Source organism: Nerophis ophidion, linkage group LG13, assembly GCF_033978795.1.
Source record: "Nerophis ophidion isolate RoL-2023_Sa linkage group LG13, RoL_Noph_v1.0, whole genome shotgun sequence".
Lineage (NCBI taxonomy): Eukaryota > Metazoa > Chordata > Actinopteri > Syngnathiformes > Syngnathidae > Nerophis > Nerophis ophidion.
The window spans coordinates 2,589,042-2,614,721 of NC_084623.1; the positions used below are offsets into that span (position 1 = coordinate 2,589,042).

Genomic DNA, 25,680 nt, shown 5'->3' on the forward strand with positions numbered 1-25,680 from the left:
AAACATAATTTTAGGAAATACAATTAAAATATTACACAATTAAAGACATCATTTTATGAGAAAGAAGTCAGTAAAAAAATATTTTACAAGAATTAAGTTGTGATTTTTTTAATAGAGAAAAATAACTATTTCATTTTAGGCATAATTTTATGAAAATGAAGTCATAGGACTACCAGAAAAACAATTATTTTCTATGTGGAAAAAAAACTAAATTTTAGAGAAATATCCTTTTAAAGATAAAGTCATAATTTAATGAGGATTAGGTCATAGTACTAGATTTATTTGTTTATGTTACACATTTTTGAAAAAAAATACATATTTGTCGGAGAACAAGAACAAAATAACTGGGAGAATGAAGCGCTATTAAAAAAGATTGAACAAGTTTGTTTATACAAAAAAATAATTTTAGGAAAATAAAGTGTTAAAATATTACATGATTAAAGTCATCATTTTATGAGAAAGAAGTCATAGAAAAAAATGTACAGAAATACACACAGTCATCATTTTATTGGAATGAAGTCATAGTACTACTAGAAAAACATGTTATTACAAAAACATAATCTTAGGAAAAATAAAGTGTTAATATAACTATATTGTACACCATTCAAGTCGCAATTTTATGAGAATAAAGTCCTAGTCAATTTTGTTACAAAAATTAAATTGTATTTTTTATGAGGAAAAACAACATTTAAGGGAGATGTAGTTTTACAAGTAAAGTCATTTTGTGAGAATAAGTCTGTGCTAGTATTAAAAAAAAAAGCATTTTAGAAAAATTTATTTTTTTACAAGAAATGAAATACATAATTCTAGGAGAATAAAATTGAAACATGACAAGAACAGTATTCATAAGAGATACTTTTTGTGTCGTATTCCAACTTTTCCAATAAAATGTCCAGTCTTTTGGAGTCAAGTTGGCATAAAAAGTCAAAGTTTATATTTGATGAAGTCATGAAGTGATCACGTGTCTTTCTTATTTCACTTTCACCGTCTGCAATGAAACTTGTTGTCTTCATGTATCAGACAAGGCATTTTTCACCCAACTTTTACTTTCACTTTCTGCTTTCTATGAAACTTGTTGTCTTCATGTATCAGACAAGGCATTTTTCACCCAACTTTTACTTTCACTTTCTGCTTTCTATGAAACTTGTTGTCTTCATGTATCAGACAAGGCATTTTTCACCCAACTTTTACTTTCACTTTCTGCTTTCTGTTTGATGTCTGAAGCAGCTGTGCAATCGGAATATGATGATGACGTCATCCAATAAATGGTTGTGGTTTGCAAGTCCTGACGTCTTTTTCCTCGTCAGGGCGACAGGTGAGCCCGCGCCGAGTCCAAGGTCACGTGACACGACACGCCACAGGTGCATTAGTGCGCGCGACTCGACACATAATGCAGGTGGGACTTTGGTGCGGAGGTGCGCATGCGCAGTGAGTGCCAGTCCCTAGTGCTCAGCTGACAGCGGCTAACTTTAGCCACACAGTGCTAGCTAGCATCAGCGCACTTAAACCCACACAAGTGCTTCATTTGGCCGCCCAAGTGCTTCATTTGGCCGCCGGGGCAGCTTCGTGTGTGGCGGCAGGTCCAGCATGGCGGCTACCTCGGACAGGCTTGGCAGGCCTAGCTAGCTGGCTAACTAGCTGCTTAGCATCCCGGCTAAGGAGCGGCGACACTTCAGCTCCAAAGTCCAGACATGGGAATACTTTTCACCAAACTATGGCGGCTTTTTAATCACCAAGGTAAGGCCGACGTCTACTTCAACCACGCAGAGGAAAGGCGAGCTAACGGGCCCGTGCTAGCTGTGTGCTAGCTGGCCGCTCTTAACACCTTTTTACACCGTGACACTTTTTATTTAACACCGTGACGTCAACATAACAACTTTTTACACCGTGACGTCGTCACAATACTTTATTTTACACCATGACGTCATCACAACCCCTTTTTCACACCATGACATATACGACAAGCAGTAGAAAATGGATGATGGATTTACGTCATCATAACACACGGTATGCGTAACGATAATCGCACCGATACCGTACTTGATGATAACATAATTGTACAGATACCGCACATATTGATGATAACACATGTACGTAATGGTAATCGTAGAGATACCGTACATAATAATGATAACACATGTACGTAATGATCCTTGTAGAGATACCGTACATAATGATAACACATGTACGTAATGATCCTTGTAGAGATACTGTACATAATGATGAGAACACAGGTGCTTAATGATCCTTGTAGAGATACTGTACATAATGATAACACGTGCATAAAGATAATCAGAGATACTGTACATAATAACTTCTGTGTGTAATAATTGTAGAGATGCTGTACATAATGATAACACGTGCATAAAGATAATCAGAGATACTGTACATAATGATAACATGTACGTAATAATCGTAGAGATACCGTACATTATGATGAGAACACATGCTTAATGATCATTGTAGAGATACTGTACATAATGATGATAACACATGTACTAATGGTAATCGTAGACACCGTACATAATGAGAACACGTGCATAATGATAATTGTAGAGATACTGTATATAATAACACTTGTACTTAAAGATAATCGCACAGATACCGTACATAATGATGATATTGATAACACGTGTACATAAAGATTATCGCACACATACTGTACATAATGATAACACATGTACATAATCATCGCACGGATACCATGTGTGATGATAACACATGTACTTAATGATAACACATGTACGTAATGATAATTGTACAGATACTGTTCATAATGGTAACACATGTACATAATGATAATCACACAGATAACGTACATAATGATAACACATGTACGTAACAATAACACATCTTCGTAATGATAATCCTAGAGATACCTTACATAATGATAACACATGTACGTAATGATAATTGTGGAGATACTGCACATAATGATAACACATGTACATAATGATAATCGCAAATACCGTACATAATGATGAGAACACATGTGCGTAATGATAATTGTAGAGATACTGTACATAATGATGATAACACATGTACATAGTTATAATCGCAGATACCGTACATAATGATGATAAAATATGTACATAACAATAATCGCACAGATACCGTGCGTGATAACGCATGTACTTAATGATAATTGTACAGATGCCGTTCATAATAACACGTAGATAAAGATAATTATGTACGTGTTACTGACACTTATTGTTATTTATAACAATTTATAAAACAAGAATGGGAAAAAATTCCACTTTCAAAGCTTCAACAATTAGTTTCCTCAGTTCCCAAACGTTTTTTTGAGTGTTGTTAAAAGAAAAGGTGATGTAACACAGTGGTGAACATGCCCTTTCCCAACTCCTTTGGCACGTGTTTCAGCCATGAAATTCTAAGTAATTATTATTTGCAAAAAATATGTATAGTTAATGAGTTTGAACATCAAATATGTTGTCTTTGTAGTGCGTTCAACTGAATATGGCTTGAAAATGATTTGCAAATCATTGTATTCTGTTTATATTTACATCTAACACCATTTCACAACTCATATGGAAACAGGGTTTGTATATCTGACACTTATAGCCCGGTGTGGCTAATATATGGAACAATATTTTTTGGGTGAAAAAGGTAGTGGGTGTGGTGTGTTGTGTAGTCCAGAATATACCTACTATTCATGTTGTTGTGTAGTCCACAATATACCTACTATTCATGTTGTTGTGTAGTCCAGAATATACCTACTATTCATGTTGTTGTGTAGTCCAGAATATACCTACTATTCGTGTTGTTGTGTAGTCCACAATATACCTACTATTCATGTTGTTGTGTAGTCCACAATATACCTACTATTCATGTTGTTGTGTAGTCCACAATATACCTACTATTCATGTTGTTGTGTAGTCCAGAATATACCTACTATTCGTGTTGTTGTGTAGTCCACAATATACCTACTATTCATGTTGTTGTGTAGTCCACAATATACCTACTATTCATGTTGTTGTGTAGTCCACAATATACCTACTATTCATGTTGTTGTGTAGTCCAGAATATACCTACTATTCATGTTGTTGTGTAGTCCAGAATATACCTACTATTCGTGTTGTTGTGTAGTCCACAATATACCTACTATTCATGTTGTTGTGTAGTCCACAATATACCTACTATTCATGTTGTTGTGTAGTCCACAATATACCTACTATTCGTGTTGTTGTGTAGTCCACAATATACCTACTATTCATGTTGTTGTGTAGTCCACAATATACCTACTATTCATGTTGTTGTGTAGTCCAGAATATACCTACTATTCATGTTGTTGTGTAGTCCACAATATACCTACTATTCATGTTGTTGTGTAGTCCACAATATACCTACTATTCATGTTGTTGTGTAGTCCACAATATACCTACTATTCATGTTGTTGTGTAGTCCACAATATACCTACTATTCATGTTGTTGTGTAGTCCACAATATACCTACTATTCATGTTGTTGTGTAGTCCACAATATACCTACTATTCATGTTGTTGTGTAGTCCACAATATACCTACTATTCATGTTGTTGTGTAGTCCACAATATACCTACTATTCATGTTGTTGTGTAGTCCAGAATATACCTACTATTCATGTTGAAATGACTTTTAGTGCAAATGAAAGTGTGCTCCTTGAACAAAGCACATGGTGCAGAAAAGAAAAGAGGCAGATGACTAAGTCTTCTTCCTGCTCTACTTGGCAGAGCACAAAGTCATCATAGTGGGTCTGGACAACGCAGGCAAGACCACCATCCTCTACCAGTTGTGAGTACCTTCCTGCTCTCAGGAACACACCTGGCACAAGTACCTGCAGGACGTGAGTCAGGTCTTGTCTCTATGCAGCTCCATGAACGAGGTGGTGCACACCTCGCCCACCATCGGCAGCAACGTGGAGGAGATCGTGGTCAACAACACACACTTCCTGATGTGGGACATCGGGGGCCAGGAGTCGCTCAGGTCCTCCTGGAACACCTACTACACCAACACCCAGGTAAACACCTACTACACCAACATCCAGGTAAACACCTACTACACCAACACCCAGGTAAACACCTACTACACCAACATCCAGGTAAACACCTACTACACCAACATCCAGGTAAACACCTACTACACCAACATCCAGGTAAACACCTACTACACCAACACCCAGGTAAACACCTACTACACCAACACCCAGGTAAACACCTACTACACCAACATCCAGGTAAACACCTACTACACCAACATCCAGGTAAACACCTACTACACCAACATCCAGGTAAACACCTACTACACCAACACCCAGGTAAACACCTACTACACCAACACCCAGGTAAACACCTACTACACCAACACCCAGGTAAACACCTACTACACCAACATCCAGGTAAACACCTACTACACCAACACCCAGGTAAACACCTACTACACCAACACCCAGGTAAACACCTACTACACCAACACCCAGGTAAACACCTACTACACCAACACCCAGGTAAACACCTACTACACCAACATCCAGGTAAACACCTACTACACCAACACCCAGGTAAACACCTACTACACCAACATCCAGGTAAACACCTACTACACCAACATCCAGGTAAACACCTACTACACCAACACCCAGGTAAACACCTACTACACCAACACCCAGGTAAACACCTACTACACCAACACCCAGGTAAACACCTACTACACCAACATCCAGGTAAACACCTACTACACCAACATCCAGGTAAACACCTACTACACCAACATCCAGGTAAACACCTACTACACCAACACCCAGGTAAACACCTACTACACCAACACCCAGGTAAACACCTACTACACCAACACCCAGGTAAACACCTACTACACCAACACCCAGGTAAACACCTACTACACCAACACCCAGGTAAACACCTACTACACCAACACCCAGGTAAACACCTACTACACCAACACCCAGGTAAACACCTACTACACCGACACCCAGGTAAACACCTAGTACACCAACACCCAGGCAAACACCTACTACACCAACACCCAGGTAAACACCTACTACACCAACACCCAGGTAAACACCTACTACACCAACACCCAGGTAAACACCTAGTACACCAACACCCAGGCAAACACCTACTACACCAACACCCAGGTAAACACCTACTACACCAACACCCAGGCAAACACCTACTACACCAACACCCAGGTAAACACCTAGTACACCAACACCCAGGTAAACACCTACTACACCAACACCCAGGTAAACACCTACTACACCAACACCCAGGTAAACACCTAGTACACCAACACCCAGGCAAACACCTACTACACCAACACCCAGGTAAACACCTACTACGCCAACACCCAGGTAAACACCTACTACACCAACGCCCAGGTAAACACCTACTCCGCCAACACCCAGGTAAACACCTACTACACCAACACCCAGGTAAACACCTACTACACCAACACCCAGGTAAACACCTAGTACACCAACACCCAGGTAAACACCTACTACACCAACACCCAGGTAAACACCTACTACACCAACACCCAGGTAAACACCTAGTACACCAACACCCAGGCAAACACCTACTACACCAACACCCAGGTAAACACCTACTACACCAACACCCAGGTAAACACCTACTACACCAACACCCAGGTAAACACCTACTACACCAACACCCAGGTAAACACCTACTACACCAACATCCAGGTAAACACCTACTACACCAACACCCAGGTAAACACCTACTACACCAACATCCAGGTAAACACCTACTACACCAACATCCAGGTAAACACCTACTACACCAACACCCAGGTAAACACCTACTACACCAACACCCAGGTAAACACCTACTACACCAACACCCAGGTAAACACCTACTACACCAACATCCAGGTAAACACCTACTACACCAACATCCAGGTAAACACCTACTACACCAACATCCAGGTAAACACCTACTACACCAACACCCAGGTAAACACCTACTACACCAACACCCAGGTAAACACCTACTACACCAACACCCAGGTAAACACCTACTACACCAACACCCAGGTAAACACCTACTACACCAACACCCAGGTAAACACCTACTACACCAACACCCAGGTAAACACCTACTACACCAACACCCAGGTAAACACCTACTACACCGACACCCAGGTAAACACCTAGTACACCAACACCCAGGCAAACACCTACTACACCAACACCCAGGTAAACACCTACTACACCAACACCCAGGTAAACACCTACTACACCAACACCCAGGTAAACACCTAGTACACCAACACCCAGGCAAACACCTACTACACCAACACCCAGGTAAACACCTACTACACCAACACCCAGGCAAACACCTACTACACCAACACCCAGGTAAACACCTAGTACACCAACACCCAGGTAAACACCTACTACACCAACACCCAGGTAAACACCTACTACACCAACACCCAGGTAAACACCTAGTACACCAACACCCAGGCAAACACCTACTACACCAACACCCAGGTAAACACCTACTACGCCAACACCCAGGTAAACACCTACTACACCAACGCCCAGGTAAACACCTACTCCGCCAACACCCAGGTAAACACCTACTACACCAACACCCAGGTAAACACCTACTACACCAACACCCAGGTAAACACCTACTACACCAACACCCAGGTAAACACCTACTACATCAACACCCAGGTAAACACCTACTACACCAACACCCAGGTAAACACCTACTACACCAACACCCAGGTAAACACCTACTACGCCAACACCCAGGTAAACACCTACTACGCCAACACCCAGGTAAACCACTACTACACCAACACCCAGGTAAACCACTACTACACCGACACCCAGGTAAACCACTACTACACCAACACCCAGGTAAACACCTACTACACCAACACCCAGGTAAACACCTACTACGCCAACACCCAGGTAAACACCTACTACGCCAACACCCAGGTAAACACCTACTACACCAACACCCAGGTAAACACCTACTACGCCAACAACCAGGTAAACACCTACTACACCGACACCCAGGTAAACACCTACTACACCGACACCCAGGTAAACACCTACTACACCGACACCCAGGTAAACACCTACTACACCAACATCCAGGTAAACACCTACTACACCAACACCCAGGTAAACACCTACTACACCAACACCCAGGTAAACACCTACTACACCAACACCCAGGTAAACACCTACTACGCCAACACCCAGGTAAACACCTACTACACCAACACCCAGGTAAACACCTACTACGCCAACACCCAGGTAAACACCTACTACACCAACACCCAGGTAAACACCTACTACGCCAACACCCAGGTAAACACCTACTACACCAACACCCAGGTAAACACCTACTACGCCAACACCCAGGTAAACACCTACTACGCCAACACCCAGGTAAACACCTACTACGCCAACACCCAGGTAAACACCTGCTCCGCCAACACCCAGGTAAACACCTACTCCGCCGACACCCAGGTAAACACCTGCTCCGCCAACACCCAGGTAAACACCTGCTCCGCCAACACCCAGGTAAACACCTGCTCCGCCAACACCCAGGTAAACACTTACTCCGCCAACACCCAGGTAAACACCTGCTCCGCCAACACCCAGGTAAACACCTGCTCCGCCAACAGCGCTGTGGTCCACTGTGTCCCAGGTGCTCTTCAAGGTGTTTTGTGTTGTAGTTTGTCATCGTGGTGGTGGACAGCACAGACCGAGAGAGGATCTCCGTCACCAAAGAGGAGCTCTACAAGATGCTGGCACATGAGGTGAGAAGGTCTCCTCCCACCTCCCACCTGTCACCTCCCACCTGTGCTAAATGACATGTTGGGGCCCTGTAGGACCTGAGGAAGGCGGGGCTTCTGGTCTTCGCCAACAAGCAGGATGTGAAAGGTCGTATGTCCGTGGCCGAGATCTCCCAGAGTCTGCAGCTGACCTCCATCAAGGACCACCAGTGGCACATCCAGGCCTGCTGCGCCCTCACCGGAGAAGGGTGAGTGGCCTGCAGGGGTCACACTCACCTTTACTGAGGGCCACATCCTCTTCATAGGGCCGCTTGTTACAGTGTGCACATTTACACTTAGGACCATTTGTATTGATCACCTTTTTAGAACTCTCTCTCATGTCGAGCAGATATTCATGCGTGCCACCTACAGTCATGTGGCAGGCCACTTATAATGTAGTAAAGTCATGTGGCAGGCCACTTATAATGTAGTAAAGTCATGTGGCAGGCCACTTATAATGTAGTAAAGTCATGTGGCAGGCCACTTATAATGTAGTAAAGTCATGTGGCAGGCCACTTATAATGTAGTAAAGTCATGTGGTAGGCCACTTATAATGTAGTAAAGTCATGTGGCAGGCCACTTATAATGTAGTAAAGTCATGTGGCAGGCCACTTATAATGTAGTAAAGTCATGTGGCAGGCATTTTATAATGTAGTAAAGTCATGTGGCGGGCCACTTATAATGTAGTAAAGTCATGTGGCAGGCCACTTATAATGTAGTAAAGTCATGTGGCAGGCCACTTTTAATGTAGTAAAGTCATGTGGCAGGCCACTTAAAATAATGTAGTAAAGTCATGTGGCAGGCCACTTAAAATAATATAGTAATGTAATGTGGCAGGCCACTTAAAATAATGTAGTAATGTAATGTGGCAGGCCATATAAAGTAAAGTGGTGGGCGACCACATAATTGATGTGGGAGGCTACATAAAATAATGTGTTAGATGACATACAACAAAGTGGTAAGCCACACTGAAAGTGGTAGTGGACCACATAAGACAATTTGGTGGACTACATAAAATCAGGTGTCAGGCCACATGAAAATAAGGTGTCAGGCCACATGAAAATAAGGTGTCAGACCACATGAAAATAAGGTGTCAGGCCACATGAAAATAAGGTGTCAGGCCACATGAAAATAAGGTGTCAGGCCACATGAAAATAAGGTGTCAGACCACATGAAAATAAGGTGTCAGACCACATGAAAATAAGGTGTCAGGCCACATGAAAATCAGGTGTCAGGCCACATGAAAATCAGGTGTCAGGCCACATGAAAATCAGGTGTCAGGCCACATGAAAATAAGGTGTCAGGCCACATGAAAATAAGGTGTCAGGCCACATGAAAATAAGGTGTCAGACCACATGAAAATAAGGTGTCAGGCCACATGAAAATAAGGTGTCAGGCCACATGAAAATAAGGTGTCAGACCACAATGAAAGATGATGTTGTCCTGGGCCTTGAGTGTGACCAGGTGCTCTAATCCTCTATGTGCCTCCCTCAGCCTGTGCCAAGGTCTGGAGTGGATGATGTCACGACTGTGTGTCAGATGATGAGCCAGGACGACCCCACCCTGCGCGTGGTTTTGGTCTTGGTCTTGGTCTTGGTCATGGTGATGCTCCATGGACATGAGGATGATGATGAGAGGATGAAGAAAAGGATGTGGCAGAACTGTCCTCTGGCCTCTCTTGGACTAAGAAAGCACAACTGTGAGCTTTTCTTTCCAAACATTTTGCACGCTGTTCCTTTCAACCACAAGATGGACGTCCTGGCACCTTCTTCTGGACCCCCGTGGCCTTGCAGTATTAGCGCCCCGGCTGCAGATGGTGTATTTGATGAAGTATTGTTTGAAGTTGGGGCCTGCAGTGCCAACATGACAGCCTCTCCTTCTTCACACCTTGGACATTAAATGCTTTTTATCTCACCATCAACCTTCTTCTTCTACACCTGTCAACATGTCACCTGCCCTGCTGCAACCATGACACAAATACTGAACACCACACCTGTCACCTGCCCTGCTGCAACCATGACACAAATACTGAACACCACACCTGTCACCTGCCCTGCTGCAACCATGACACAAATACTGAACACCACACCTGTCACCTGCCCCTCTGCAACCATGACACAAATACTGAACACCACACCTGTCAACACAGTAATACACAATAACAACACAGTAATACACTATAACAACACAGTAATACACAATAACAACACAGTAATACACTATAACAACACAGTAATACACAATAACAACACAGTAATACACAATAACAACATAGTAATACACAATAACAACACAGTAATACACTATAACAACATAGTAATACACAATAACAACACAGTAATACACTATAACAACATAGTAATACACTATAACAACATAGTAATACACTATAACAACACAGTAATACACTATAACAACACAGCTGTGGATGTCTTCCTGCATGTCTCAACTGACTGTAGCGGAGATCCTTTGTCCTCAGCCTGTTTGGGGCCACCAGGACTTCCTTTAGGGCCCCTGACTACGCTGAGACTGGCCTCCTGCCAGGTGAGTGTTTACTTCCTCTCTGACAGAGCGTGAGGAGAAAGAAGTCAGCAGCTGCGAGACTAAAACAACAACAACATCGTCACAGCAGGTGATGTCAGAGGAGCAGAATGAAGCGGGTGTGCCAGTCCAGGATTAGGAGGGATGTACGTTACCATGGCGACACACGCTCATCCTCCTGGAGGAGAAGGTGACGTCTTGCTGCTGGTCAAGTCAGCCTCATAGGTGACCTTTCACTCATCCTCTCATAGGTGACCTTTCACTCATCCTCTCATAGGTGACCTTTCACTCATCCTCTCATAGGTGACCTTTCACGCATCCTCTCATAGGTGACCTTTCACTCATCCTCTCATAGGTGACCTTTCACTCGTCCTCTCTCACTTTAAAAATAAAAAAGCAGAGATGTGAATTGTAAGAAGGAAAAGTTCCATCACAAAGTTGCCATGCAGGCTGTTTGTTTGTTTACCTTAAAAGCTGTCATTGCTCAAATATAATAATGAATCAAAATCTATTTTTTTTGTAAATGATTGACATATTTAAGGCTCCAATGACTTCACGTCCAATATTACACTTTGACATATTTTTTGCCCTTTTTTGGGTTTTAGTCAAACAAAAACATTAAAACAAATAAGAAAAACTTCTAATGATTGGAAAGATGTGAAGTTGATGTGACATGTGAGCCTTGGAGTGTAAAACATGTATTTACAGCTGGGACCCTTTTGGCTCCCCTACACTTTAGTGACATTAAAACAAACTAACTGTTTTTGCTCAGCAATAAAAATAATTACAAAAATTGTTCTTTTGAATTATTGACATATTCAAGACTCCAATGACTTCACATCATATATTACACTTTGATGTATTTTTGGGGGGGAAATATTACATATTTTGTGTTTGCCATAAAAAAACAGGGTGTTGACAAAAAAGTGCATTAAAAAAAATATATATATGTATATTATATATATAAAACAGAACAACTTAATATAGATCAGGGGTCGGCAACCCGCGGCTCTCTAGCGCCGCCCTCGTGGCTCTCTGGAGCTTTTTCAAAAATGTTTGAAAAATGGATAAAGATGAGGGGAAATAACATATTTTTTGTTATAATATAGTTTCTGTAGGAGGACAAACATGACACAACCTCCCTAATTGTTATAAAACACACTGTTTATATTAAACATGCTTCACTGATTCGAGTGTTTGGCGAGCGCCGTTTTGTCCTACTCTTTTTGGCGGTCCTTGAACTCACCCTAGTTTGTTTACATGTATAACTTTCTCTGACTTTCTAAGACGTGTTTTATGCCACCTTTTATGTCTCATTTTGTCCACCAAACTTTGAATGTTGTGCATGAATGCAGAAAGGTGAGTTTTGTTGATGTTATTGACTTGTGTGGAGTGCTAATCAGACATATTTGCTCACTGCAAGCTAATCGATGCTAACATGCTATTTAGGCTAGCTGTATGTACATATTGCATCATTATGTCTCATTTGTAGCTATATTTGTGCTCATTTAGTTTCTTTTAAGTCCCCATAATTCAATTTATATCTCATGACACACTATCTTTATGTAATATGGCTTTTCATTTTTGTGGTTCCAGACATGTTTGTACTTTTGGTCCAATATGGCTCTTTCAACATTTTAGGCTATTTAGGCTATTTAGGCTAGCTGTATGTACATATTGCATCATTATGTCTCATTTGTAGCTATATTTCAGCTCATTTAGTTTCCCTTAAGTCCTCATAATTCAATTTATATCTCATAACACACTATCTGTATGTAATATGGTTTTTATTTTTTGTGGTTCCAGACATATTTGTTTCCGTATTTTGGGTCCAATGAGGCTCTTTCAACATTTTAGGTTGCTCTGAAGTTGATTTAGAGATTTATGTGTTGAAAAAAACATTTAAAAAAATGTATGAATTATTTCTAACACTTTCACAAGTGGGACCCTTTTGGGTCCCCAAGACTTTTAGGGAGATTAAAAAAAAAAAAGAAAAGTAAGAAATAATAATGAATTTAAATCACTGTTGTTATGAATGGTTGACATATTTAAGTATATTTTATATAACTTATTTTTGAAACATTTGTATGACTGAGACCTGTCCAAGTCTCTGGGCCCAAACCGGAGGGGAGCCCTAAAGGTTGAAAATATATTTTGTACTGCTTTTGAAAGTGAAAATATGAAAATGTCCCCCGCCTGCTCTGATTAATGTGTGTGTGTGGCCCTCAGTGGCAAAAGGAGGCAGACCTAACGTGACCTCCTTCAGCTTTTCATCTCAGATTTGAGCCTCGGTGGAGGTCCCACTTTGAAGCCCAGTCCTTCAGTCTGACCCGGTTTCTCCTGGATCCAACATGTGGTCCCACAGACCTGCTCCAGCCCAGAAGAGCGTGCGGCTGCAGAAATGCTCTGCTGATGCATTCTCCCCAACAGGTGCTGCTTCCAAAAGGAGGAGCACCTGGGTATATTTAGACTTGGAAACCCGAGACCGCCGGCCTGTGATTGGCTCCCTGGACCACATGATAACCTGGGTACAACCCTGGGCTGCGAGCTGTCGCCCAGCGTTTCTCCGGAGGGAAGCTGGGGAGGCTTTGGCGGCGTGGGAGACCATCAGCTCGGAAACTACCGGTAAGAACTCGGCAAAATCGGCCTTTCCGTGGGGTTTGTCCGCTTTGCAGGGGGGGCTTTCCTTTAGACCTGGTGGGACACCTGGCCGAGGACCCGGGGTCGTCCACGGCGAAGACCTGCCAGCCCCAAGCGGGACCTGACCAGACCTGATGGATGTTTACTCGCTTTCATGATTTCATGGTTTCTTTCGGGGGGAAAAAACCTTAGGAAGGCAAAAAAAGGCCAAAAGGAGCGCTAAAAAAGGCAGTTAGCGCCATCCTATATTTAACCTGCAGCCTCAGAAGGCTAAAGTCGGTCCACCAATGGGGCGGCGGCATTAGTTTACATGTGACATGGCTGCAGCTGTCGCCAGGCGTCAGGCGGGAGGCGGGAGGCCCCCCTCTGGGGCGCCATAGCTGATGTTCTTGCTTCCTTCAGGGACTACAAGTGCGACCAGAGACCCTAGTGGACCACGCGGAGGTGCGCTGACCGCCGACTGGACTCTTTCTACGGTAACACACTTTCCCACAATGCTTTGCACGCGCCCAGCACTGACAACCTCCCCCCCCGCCTGCCGGGTGCAGGACCTTCACAGGTGGAGCCGAGATGGCGACCATCGTGACCAAGTACGAGGAGTACGAGGAGTACGAGGAGGAGGAGGAGGGCGTGGAGTACGAGGAGGAGGAGTTTGAAGAGGAGGAAGTGGAGGAGGCGTACGAAGAGGAGGAGGAGGAGGAGGAAGTGGAGTACGAAGAGGAGTTCGAGGAGGAGGAGGAGGAGACCGTGGACGAGGTAAGCATCCGTTGGGTCCTGATGGGGTCTCCTGGCCTGCAGGGCTCCTATGAATAGAGACCACAGGGCTGAAGGATTCGGTTTCAGGGACACGCTTGAGGGTGCAGTTTTAGGTCCTGGACTGGACTTCACTCTGTCCCTTGGGTACTGGGATCACAACAGTTAGAGCATCCAGGAAGTATCCACGGCCCTTCACGTTCTCCTCACGGCCTTCTTACTTTTGTCCTCAAAATTCTACACACAATACCTCATAATGTCAACGTGAAAAGGCATTTTGCACATGTAGTACAAATAAAAAAAAGCGACTAAAATCAATCAATCAATGTTTACTTATATAGCCCTAAATCACTAGTGTCTCAAAGGGCTGCACAAACCACTACGACATCCTCAGTAGGCCCACATAAGGGCAAGGAAAACTCACACCCAGTGGGACGTTGGTGACAATGATGACTATGAGAACCTTGGAGAGGACCACAAAGTCAGGGACGGCGTGGCACAGTGGCAGAGTGGCCGTGCGCAACCCGGGGGTCACTGGTTCAAATCCCACCTAGAACCAACCTCGTCATGTCCATTGTGTCCTGAGCAAGACACTTCACCCTTGCTCCTGATGGGTGCTGGTTGGCGCCTTGCATGGCAGCTCCCTCCATCAGTGTGTAAATGTGGAAGTAGTGTCAAAGCGCTTTGAGTACCTTGAAGGTAGAAAAGTGCTATACAAGTACAACCCATTTATTTATTTATTTAATGGATGTGGAGCGGGTCTAACATGATACTGTGAAAGTTCAATCCCTAATGGATCCAACACAGCTGCGAGAGTCCCGTTCACAGCGGAGCCAGCAGGAAACCATCCCAAGCGGAGGCGGATCAGCAGCGCAGGGATGTCCCAAGTCGATACACAGACGAGCGGTCCATCCCAGGTCCCAACTCTGGACGAGCGGTTCATCCTGGGTCCCGACTCTGGACAGCCAGTACATCATCCATGACCACCGGATCAGACCGGACCCCCTCCACAAGGGAGAGTGGGACATAGTAGAAAAAGAAAAGAAACGGCAGATCAACTGGTCTAAAAAGGGGAGTCTATTTAAAGGCTAGAGTATACAAATGAGTTTTAAGGTTATAAAGTACATAAGTACTCACAGCCTTTGAGCAATATTTGTTGCCCTTTGGCAGCAATAACACCTCAAGTCTTTTTGGGCAGTTTCCACCATTCCTCTTTGCAGCACCTCTCAAGCTCCACCAGCTCGGATGGAGTTGCTTTTCATCCAGGATGTCTCTGTTCATTGCTGCATTCATCTTTTCTGCTATCCTGACTGGTCTCCCAATTTCCCATCCCCACACCATGATGCTGCCACCACCACCACCACCCCCACACCATGATGCTGCCACCACCACCACCACCACACCATGATGCTGCCACCACCACCTACACCCCCACACCATGATGCTGCCACCACACCACACCATGATGCTGCCACCACCACCACACCACACCATGATGCTGCCACCACCACCTACACCCCCACACCATGATGCTGCCACCACCACCACACCATGATGCTGCCACCACCCCCACACCATGATGCTGCCACCACCACCACCCCACACCATGATGCTGCCACCACCACCCCCACACCATGATGCTGCCACCACCACCACCACCACACCATGATGCTGCCACCACCACCACCCCACCATGATGCTGCCACCACCACCACCACACCATGATGCTGCCACCACCACCACCCCACACCATGATGCTGCCACCACCACCACCACACCATGATGCTGCCACCACCACCACCCCACCATGATGCTGCCACCACCACCACCACACCATGATGCTGCCACCACCACCACCCCACCATGATGCTGCCACCACCACCACCCCACACCATGATGCTGCCACCACCACCACCCCACCATGATGCTGCCACCACCACCACCACACCATGATGCTGCCACCACCACCCCCACACCATGATGCTGCCACCACACCATGATGCTGCCACCACCACCTACACCCCCACACCATGATGCTGCCACCACACCACACCATGATGCTGCCACCACCACCACCACACCATGATGCTGCCACCACCACCTACACCCCACACCATGATGCTGCCACCACCACCACACCACACCATGATGCTGCCACCACCACCTACACCCCCACACCATGATGCTGCCACCACACCACACCATGATGCTGCCACCACCACCTACACCCCCACACCATGATGCTGCCACCACACCACACCATGATGCTGCCACCACACCACACCATGATGCTGCCACCACCACCACCCCCACACCATGATGCTGCCACCACCACCACCCCACCATGATGCTGCCACCACCACCTACACCACCACACCATGATGCCACCACCACCACCACCCCCACACCATGATGCTGCCACCACCACCACCACCACCACACCACACCATGATGCTGCCACCACACCACACCATGATGCTGCCACCACCACCACCCCCACACCATGATGCTGCCACCACCACCACTTCACCATGATGCTGCCACCACCACCTACACCACCACACCATGATGCCACCACCACCACCACCCCCACACCATGATGCTGCCACCACCACCACCACCACCACCCCCACACCATGATGCTGCCACCACCACGCCTCACTCTGGGGATGCTGTGGTCCTGGTGACCAGCGGCGCCTGGTTTCCTCCAAACAGTCACGCCCAAGACTTCGATCTGGGTCTAGTCAGACCAGGGAATTTAGTCCCTTATGGCCTGAGAGTCTTTCAGATGCATGTTGGCAAACTTTTGATCAAAGGCTGTCAATTAGTTTAACTGTGCAAAACAAATTAAAAATACCTTTTCACATTGTCATTAGGGGATATTGTGTGTAGAATTTTGAGGACAAAAAGAGAATGTATTGCATTGTGGAATAAGGCTGAGGTGATGAACAGCAGACTAGTCTATGGTCTTTAAGACTGTCCTGAGGTCTGAGGTGTGTCCAAAGTTCTCCCCATTGTCCAGACTATTATTGACAAGTGAGGGAAGATCGAGGCCTCCTGGATACTGAAGAAGATGGAGGACGGACCATTTTCTAAAGTCCATCTTTGTCACATCGCCAGGATCTATTCTGGTTTAACTTCAGGATTGGGTTTTTTTCCCAAATATTCCCAGTACAGTGGAACCTCCATTTACAAACTTAATTGGTTCTTGAAACTGTTTGTCAATGAAAGAGTTTGTACAGTGAAGCACATTTCTCCACAAGTAACAATGGAAATATGAATAATTGGTTCCATGTTTTAGTGAAGGTTTTGTACACTTTGAACACAAAGTAAAGTACTACACAGTACTGTACATCAAACATAATAAGGAGGTTAATAACAGGCCTAAACAAGCTGAACTTGTACAGTACTGTACATCAAAGCAACATAACTGAACTTGTACAGTACTGTACATCAAAGCAACATAACTGAACTTGTACAGTACTGTACATCAAAGCAACATAACAACCGAACTTGTACAGTACTGTACATCAAAGCAACATAACAACCGAACTTGTACAGTACTGTACATCAAAGCAACATAACAGCTGAACTTGTACAGTACTGTACATCAAAGCAACATAACAACTGAACTTGTACAGTACTGTACATCAAAGCAACATAACAACTGAACTTGTACAGTACTGTACATCAACGCAACATAACAGCTGAACTTGTACAGTACTGTACATCAAAGCAACATAACAGCTGAACTTGTACAGTACTGTACATCAAAGCAACATAACAGCTGAACTTGTACAGTACTGTACATCAAAGCAACATAACAACTGAACTTGTACAGTACTGTACATCAAAGCAACATAACAACTGAACTTGTACAGTACTGTACATCAACGCAACATAACAGCTGAACTTGTACAGTACTGTACATCAAAGCAACATAACAGCTGAACTTGTACAGTACTGTACATCAACGCAACATAACAGCTGAACTTGTACAGTACTGTACATCAAAGCAACATAACAACTGAACTTGTACAGTACTGTACATCAAAGCAACATAACAACTGAACTTGTACAGTACTGTACATCAACGCAACATAACAGCTGAACTTGTACAGTACTGTACATCAAAGCAACATAACAACTGAACTTGTACAGTACTGTACATCAAAGCAACATAACAGCTGAACTTGTACAGTACTGTACATCAACGCAACATAACAGCTGAACTTGTACAGTACTGTACATCAAAGCAACATAACAGCTGAACTTGTACAGTACTGTACATCAAAGCAACATAACAGCTGAACTTGTACAGTACTGTACATCAAAGCAACATAACAACTGAACTTGTACAGTACTGTACATCAAAGCAACATAACAACTGAACTTGTACAGTACTGTACATCAACGCAACATAACAGCTGAACTTGTACAGTACTGTACATCAACGCAACATAACAGCTGAACTTGTACAGTACTGTACATCAAAGCAACATAACTGAACTTGTACAGTACTGTACATCAAAGCAACATAACAACTGAACTTGTACAGTACTGTACATCAAAGCAACATAACAACCGAACTTGTACAGTACTGTACATCAAAGCAACATAACTGAACTTGTACAGTACTGTACATCAAAGCAACATAACAACCGAACTTGTACAGTACTGTACATCAAAGCAACATAACAACTGAACTTGTACAGTACTGTACATCAAAGCAACATAACAACTGAACTTGTACAGTACTGTACATCAAAGCAACATAACAACTGAACTTGTACAGTACTGTACATCAACGCAACATAACAGCTGAACTTGTACAGTACTGTACATCAAAGCAACATAACAACTGAACTTGTACAGTACTGTACATCAAAGCAACATAACAACTGAACTTGTACAGTACTGTACATCAAAGCAACATAACAACTGAACTTGTACAGTACTGTACATCAACGCAACATAACAGCTGAACTTGTACAGTACTGTACATCAACGCAACATAACAGCTGAACTTGTACAGTACTGTACATCAAAGCAACATAACTGAACTTGTACAGTACTGTACATCAAAGCAACATAACAACTGAACTTGTACAGTACTGTACATCAAAGCAACATAACAACCGAACTTGTACAGTACTGTACATCAAAGCAACATAACAGCTGAACTTGTACAGTACTGTACATCAAAGCAACATAACTGAACTTGTACAGTACTGTACATCAAAGCAACATAACAACCGAACTTGTACAGTACTGTACATCAAAGCAACATAACAGCTGAACTTGTACAGTACTGTACATCAAAGCAACATAACTGAACTTGTACAGTACTGTACATCAACGCAACATAACAACCGAACTTGTACAGTACTGTACATCAAAGCAACATAACAACTGAACTTGTACAGTACTGTACATCAAAGCAACATAACTGAACTTGTACAGTACTGTACATCAAAGCAACATAACTGAACTTGTACAGTACTGTACATCAAAGCAACATAACAACTGAACTTGTACAGTACTGTACATCAAAGCAACATAACTGAACTTGTACAGTACTGTACATCAAAGCAACATAACAACTGAACTTGTACAGTACTGTACATCAAAGCAACATAACTGAACGTGTACAGTACTGTACATCAAAGCAACATAACAACTGAACTTGTACAGTACTGTACATCAAAGCAACATAACAACTGAACTTGTACAGTACTGTACATCAAAGCAACATAACAAGGTTATGGTCTGAACTGCAGGCGGTTGAAATTTCCGCAAAAAAAACCCAGAAATGTAATTTAATTTCAGTTTTGAAACCTTTGTTTACATTTGATGACAACAAAGGAGCAACATCATTAAAATGATTGAACATGATAGCTCAAAGGTTCATTACTAAAAAGAGAAGTCTTTAAATGTTTCTTTAAAGATGTTTCTCCTTTTTTTTTTCCAAAAGAGAAACAGAAGTCCCTTTGGTGCCCTCATAAAGGATCAGAAATCCCACAAACAACCATCTAGTTGGAGTAATGATCTTTTCAAACAGTCCAACAAGACAAATAAATGCAGGTTCCACTGTACTCCTCTTGTTGTCATGGTTACCACGGTCCTTCCTCTTCCGTGGTGTTGGATCAGGTGTGGTCCCTGGAGGACTGGAGTGTGTCCGGGTGACGGTACTTAGTCCTCATGTTGAGATGATGTCATAGCACTCAGCGAGTGTTCTTGTAGTTTTTATGGAGCAGACCTGGAACACGTTGAAAGACCACCTCTTGTTTCTGGTTCCTGGTGTGGTCTCCGGTTCAGTTTGATGTGCTGTTTCCTGGTGAATGTGGCCCTGGTCTCCTGTAGAGCCAATCACGTTTGAGCTATTTGCATATGTGCTGCACATAAGTGTGGGGAGGCGGGGCCAGCTGTTGTGGAGGAGGGCCTATTGGTGGATGGAAAGAATGGGGAGGAGCATTGTGACTTGCACCCGCCCACACACTGCGAGCACACCCACCAGACCAGGACTGTACCAATCAACCACATCCACCAGACCAGGACTGTACCAATCAACCACACCCACCAGACCAGGACTGTACCAATCAACCACACCCACCAGACCAGGACTGTACCAATCAACAACACCCGCCAGACCAGGACTGTACCAATCAACAACACCCGCCAGACCAGGACTGTACCAATCAACCACACCCACCAGACCAGGACTGTACAAAGCACACCCACCAGACCAGGACTGTACCAATCAACCACACCCACCAGACCAGGACTGTACCAATCAACCACACCCACCAGACCAGGACTGTACCAATCAACCACACCCACCAGACCAGGACTGTACCAATCAACAACACCCGCCAGACCAGGACTGTACCAATCAACCACACCCACCAGACCAGGACTGTACCAATCAACCACACCCACCAGACCAGGACTGTACCAATCAACCACACCCACCGGACCAGGACTGTACCAATCAACCACACCCACCAGACCAGGACTGTACCAATCAACCACACCCACCAGACCAGGACTTTAACAACCACACCCACCAGACCAGGACTTTAACAACCACACCCACCAGACCAGGACTTTAACAACCACACCCACCAGACCAGGACTGTACCAAGCACACCCACCAGACCAGGACTTTAACAACCACACCCACCAGACCAGGACTTTAACAACCACACCCACCAGACCAGGACTTTAACAACCACACCCACCAGACCAGGACTTTAACAACCACACCCACCAGACCAGGACTTTAACAACCACACCCACCAGACCAGGACTGTTGATCAAATTCAGATCTATTATCGTTTAAAATATTTTATAATTTTTGAATTTAAATTTTATTTGTGTGTTTTATGCTCTTATCATCGTAGAAAACTTAGTTTCTTGATGTGAACATTTGCAAAGTGCAGCAGATTGATGTGAAAGTTGTCCTCCAAGGAGGACTAGATGGAGAGGTGACCTCCTGTGAGGCTCCCAGGTCCCACTCAGACTCTGCTCACCTTCTATTGGACCCTGAGGGTCTGAGGTCCTGAGGGTCTGAGGGTCTGAGGTCCTTAGGGCCCGAGGGTCAGCACCATGCTCCTCCCCTGTCTGCTCCATCCACACCGGGCCCCGGGCTCTTGCTGCTCACAGGAACCAAGATGGAGATCTTGGCCTTCTTCTCAGCTCTGGTGTCACACGTCCTTGTCGCATGTTTGAATCTCCAAGAGTCCATCCTGACTTCTGCTGTCCATCACTCACTATCCTCACCTCAAACAACAACACCTTTTTCTTTTTTATGCACTCTAAACCATAAAGTACAGCATGTTGGAGGCAGCTAACATCGCACATAAAGACAGTACAATATTAGGCCCAAAAAAGGCTAAAAAAATAAAAACATCCAACAATCGGCAACAACACTCCATTTACGTGTGGTGACCTAAATATTAACAAGTATGAACAATATTGTTATCTAGGCGCTAACGCCAAGGAACTACTTTTAGCGGTTGAGCTGCTGCATGGCCTCTGCGTTGGTGAAAGTTAAGTCTAGATGATAGATAATGCCTCTCACCTGGATAGTAGAAGGTTGTGGACAGAAACCCACAAGGTGGTCCACTTTGACATTCAACTTAGACCTGCAGGTGGCCAGAAAGACACCAAAATACACTTTTTTTAACTCTTTGTGAGGATGATGATGAATTGTTTATGTAAAGGGGAAGATATAAACATCCCAGTGAGAGCAGACATTGACATCCTCCTTATGTTCAGGCTCAAAAATAGAAGTTTCTGGATCATTGTAGTAGTCTTTGTTGTCTCTCATCAAGCCAACCATGATTAGTAGTCGCGTTGTTGTTGAAGTATGTGACATTAAAACTCAAAATATGTAAACATAACATGTTATTATGAATGTTACTAGATAGTACATCTATACTTACTGTGTGTATATAAAACGTTGATGGAGGCTTTTGGATGTTTTTTAGAGCGCTTTTATTGGCTCCATTGTTAGCTGACTTTTGCTAGATTTTATTTATAGTTTAGAATGCATAAACAAGAAGAAGGTGTGTGTTCTTGTCTTCCATAAGGATTGTGAATGATGAGCAACATGTTAAAAAAAGAAAGTGCAGTTGCCAAGTGGAAGAAGAAGTACATGTAGTGTCAAATATTACATCCTGGAAGTTTATACTCCTAAAATATAGCAGTTCATGTGCGAGAAAACCGCCTCGCGCTGTCGTTAAAGTCGTCCCCACACCAGCGGCTACAATACCACCTTGTCAGGACTCAAGCTCCTGTTATTTAGTCAAATAAAGGTTTGATGAAGTGAAAAGAGTCAAACAGAAAACATAGTTAAATATGACAAACATTAAAATATTTATTATCGACCCTTTGGAACGGACTTAGTGGAGTGGTCATTGTTTTTTTTGAGTTTTTTTGCCGACACAATAATTCACAATGAAGTAAGTTGAATGATGCGGACACGTTTGTTACTGAGTACTTTCTGGTATTGGAGACTAAGTATGTGGAAGTAAAATGTAACTATTGTACTTCTTTATGTTGACACGTCACCTTTTATTGTTCAATCATTATTACCTACGTCTAGCTCGCGTGCTATCCTGTGCTTAGCTGTCGTGTAGCCGCTAGCTCCTATAGCCTAGCATGTGTACACCATGCACTTTTGCTCTTTTATTCCACTTTTTCGGTGGTAGTATTTTTTGGACACCCGAGCTCTGGGGTACCGCCCACAGAAGGTTTGCGGCCGGCCCTTTAAGAGGTCAAGATGAAAGCCGTGAGATGTCAAAGTCAGTCCGGGTTAGTTGGTGCCTCGTGCCTGTGAGAATCCTGCGAAGGAGCGGGGGTGGGGCGATTGCGCGCTCAAACGTCAGACGTTCCTCACTGGCGGGTTGAAGCGGACCTCCCGCACGGGAAGTTAGCCATCTTCAGGTCCACTGGAGGACACCGGAGCTGAGGAGAAGTCTTCTTCTCTTTTGAAAGGCCAGTGTTGTGTGTCGTGTGTGTGTAGCAGATGCCGACCAGCGGCGCTCATCTTCAGCACCATCACACGCACAGCCACCAGGTAAATGAAGCTCCGCCCCCTCATGGCCAAAGCTGCTTGTGAGGCTGCTGGGGGCGGAGCCTCACCTTCACGCAATCGTCTTTTCTTCCTTTTCAGCTTCACAACCAATAGAAAAGCCATTGTTTTTCACCTTTGAGGCCCCGGGGACCCAAAAGGGTCAAAGTCATTAAAGTCTTAAAAATAAGTCCAATTTTTTTTTCAACACCTAAAACTCCAGATCAACTTCAAATCTATCTGTTGGTATAAAGTCATTTATTTGATTATTTCTTATTAAGAAGTAAATATTGTTTGTGTTTGATGCATTTTTCTGTTAAAGAAAACCCAAAGTTTTATGAAAAAATAGACAAAATATGTCATATTTCCCCAAAGAGTGGAACAACATTGATTTTAATTTATTATTATTTTTCGAGCAAAGGGTCAAATAAAAAAGTCACTAAAATGGTCAGAGATCCAAAAGGGTCCCACTCATAAAAATGTTAAAAAGAAGTCACACATTTTTTTAAATTGCATTTTTCCTTTTTTACTTTCAACATGAATCGCTAAAATAACGTCAGATCTATCTGTGTTTTTTATCAGATTTTTTATTATCACTTTTTATGTTTTATACACTTTTTGTTAAGGACAACCATTTTTGTTACAGAAAAAACAACAGAAAATATGCAACATTTTCTGCAAAAAATATTTCAAAGTGTAATATTTGATGTGAAGTCATTGGAGCCCTAAATAAGTTAATAAATCACAACATTGATTTGAGTTCATTATCATTTTTTAAGGAAAGACAGTTCTAAAAAAACTCATAAAAATGTTAAAAATAAGTCATGGGTCTTTATCTATTTTTTTAACTTTCAACATAAATTGCTAAAAAAAACTTCAGATTTATCCGTCAATATAAAAATATTTATTTATTTGATCATTTTTACGTATGACACCTTTTGAAAGAGCATCCTGTCTGTTGTAGAAATAACACAAAATATGCAATTTTTCCCCCAATAAAATATTTCAAAGTGTGATATTTAATGTAAAGTCATTGTCAATAATCCATAACAATAATTGTAATCCATTATTATCATTTGAGTATTGACAGTGTAAAATAAAACACAAAACACCTGCATGGCAGATTTGTGTTACAGGAGTCAACTTTTTAATATCTGATGGATCTTTTATTTCACTTTGATGTTTTTGGCAAGAGTATGTTGACAATGTCCCCGGGGCCACAATGTGGACGCCTGCATGAATTAAACAGGAGTTGCTTGGCAACTTGATGGCTTCTAGTCAATATTTGCTCAGCCAGCATGAAGTGTTTGTCAACTTCTTGCTGAGTAGGATTGTC

At 43.3% G+C, this 25,680-nt stretch overlaps 2 protein-coding genes across 30 annotated transcripts in view; both read left to right on the forward strand.

The window, feature by feature from the left end:
* Positions 1-1,358: 1,358 nt before the first annotated feature.
* arl5a (ADP-ribosylation factor-like 5A) lies at positions 1,359-10,747 on the forward strand. The gene is made up of 6 exons (XM_061918194.1): positions 1,359-1,737; positions 4,729-4,789; positions 4,868-5,015; positions 8,735-8,818; positions 8,891-9,042; positions 10,328-10,747. Exons 1-6 carry the CDS (start codon positions 1,692-1,694, stop codon positions 10,374-10,376), a joined length of 540 nt encoding a protein of 179 aa, XP_061774178.1. The 5' UTR covers positions 1,359-1,691; the 3' UTR covers positions 10,377-10,747.
* Positions 10,748-13,866: 3,119 nt separating this feature from the next.
* The window catches only part of neb (nebulin), a 104,780-nt gene continuing 92,966 nt past the window's right edge, over positions 13,867-25,680 (forward strand). For 27 of the 29 annotated variants that reach the window (XM_061918196.1, XM_061918195.1, XM_061918203.1 and 24 more), the window contains exons 1-4: positions 13,867-13,999; positions 14,417-14,490; positions 14,563-14,770; positions 24,297-24,350. In XM_061918196.1, the coding sequence (XP_061774180.1) occupies positions 14,585-14,770; positions 24,297-24,350 (240 nt within the window). In that variant the 5' untranslated portion in view covers positions 13,867-13,999; positions 14,417-14,490; positions 14,563-14,584. The remainder of the gene's footprint in view (positions 14,000-14,416; positions 14,491-14,562; positions 14,771-24,296; positions 24,351-25,680) is intronic. The other 2 variants (XM_061918197.1, XM_061918198.1) reach the window with 2 other exon arrangements.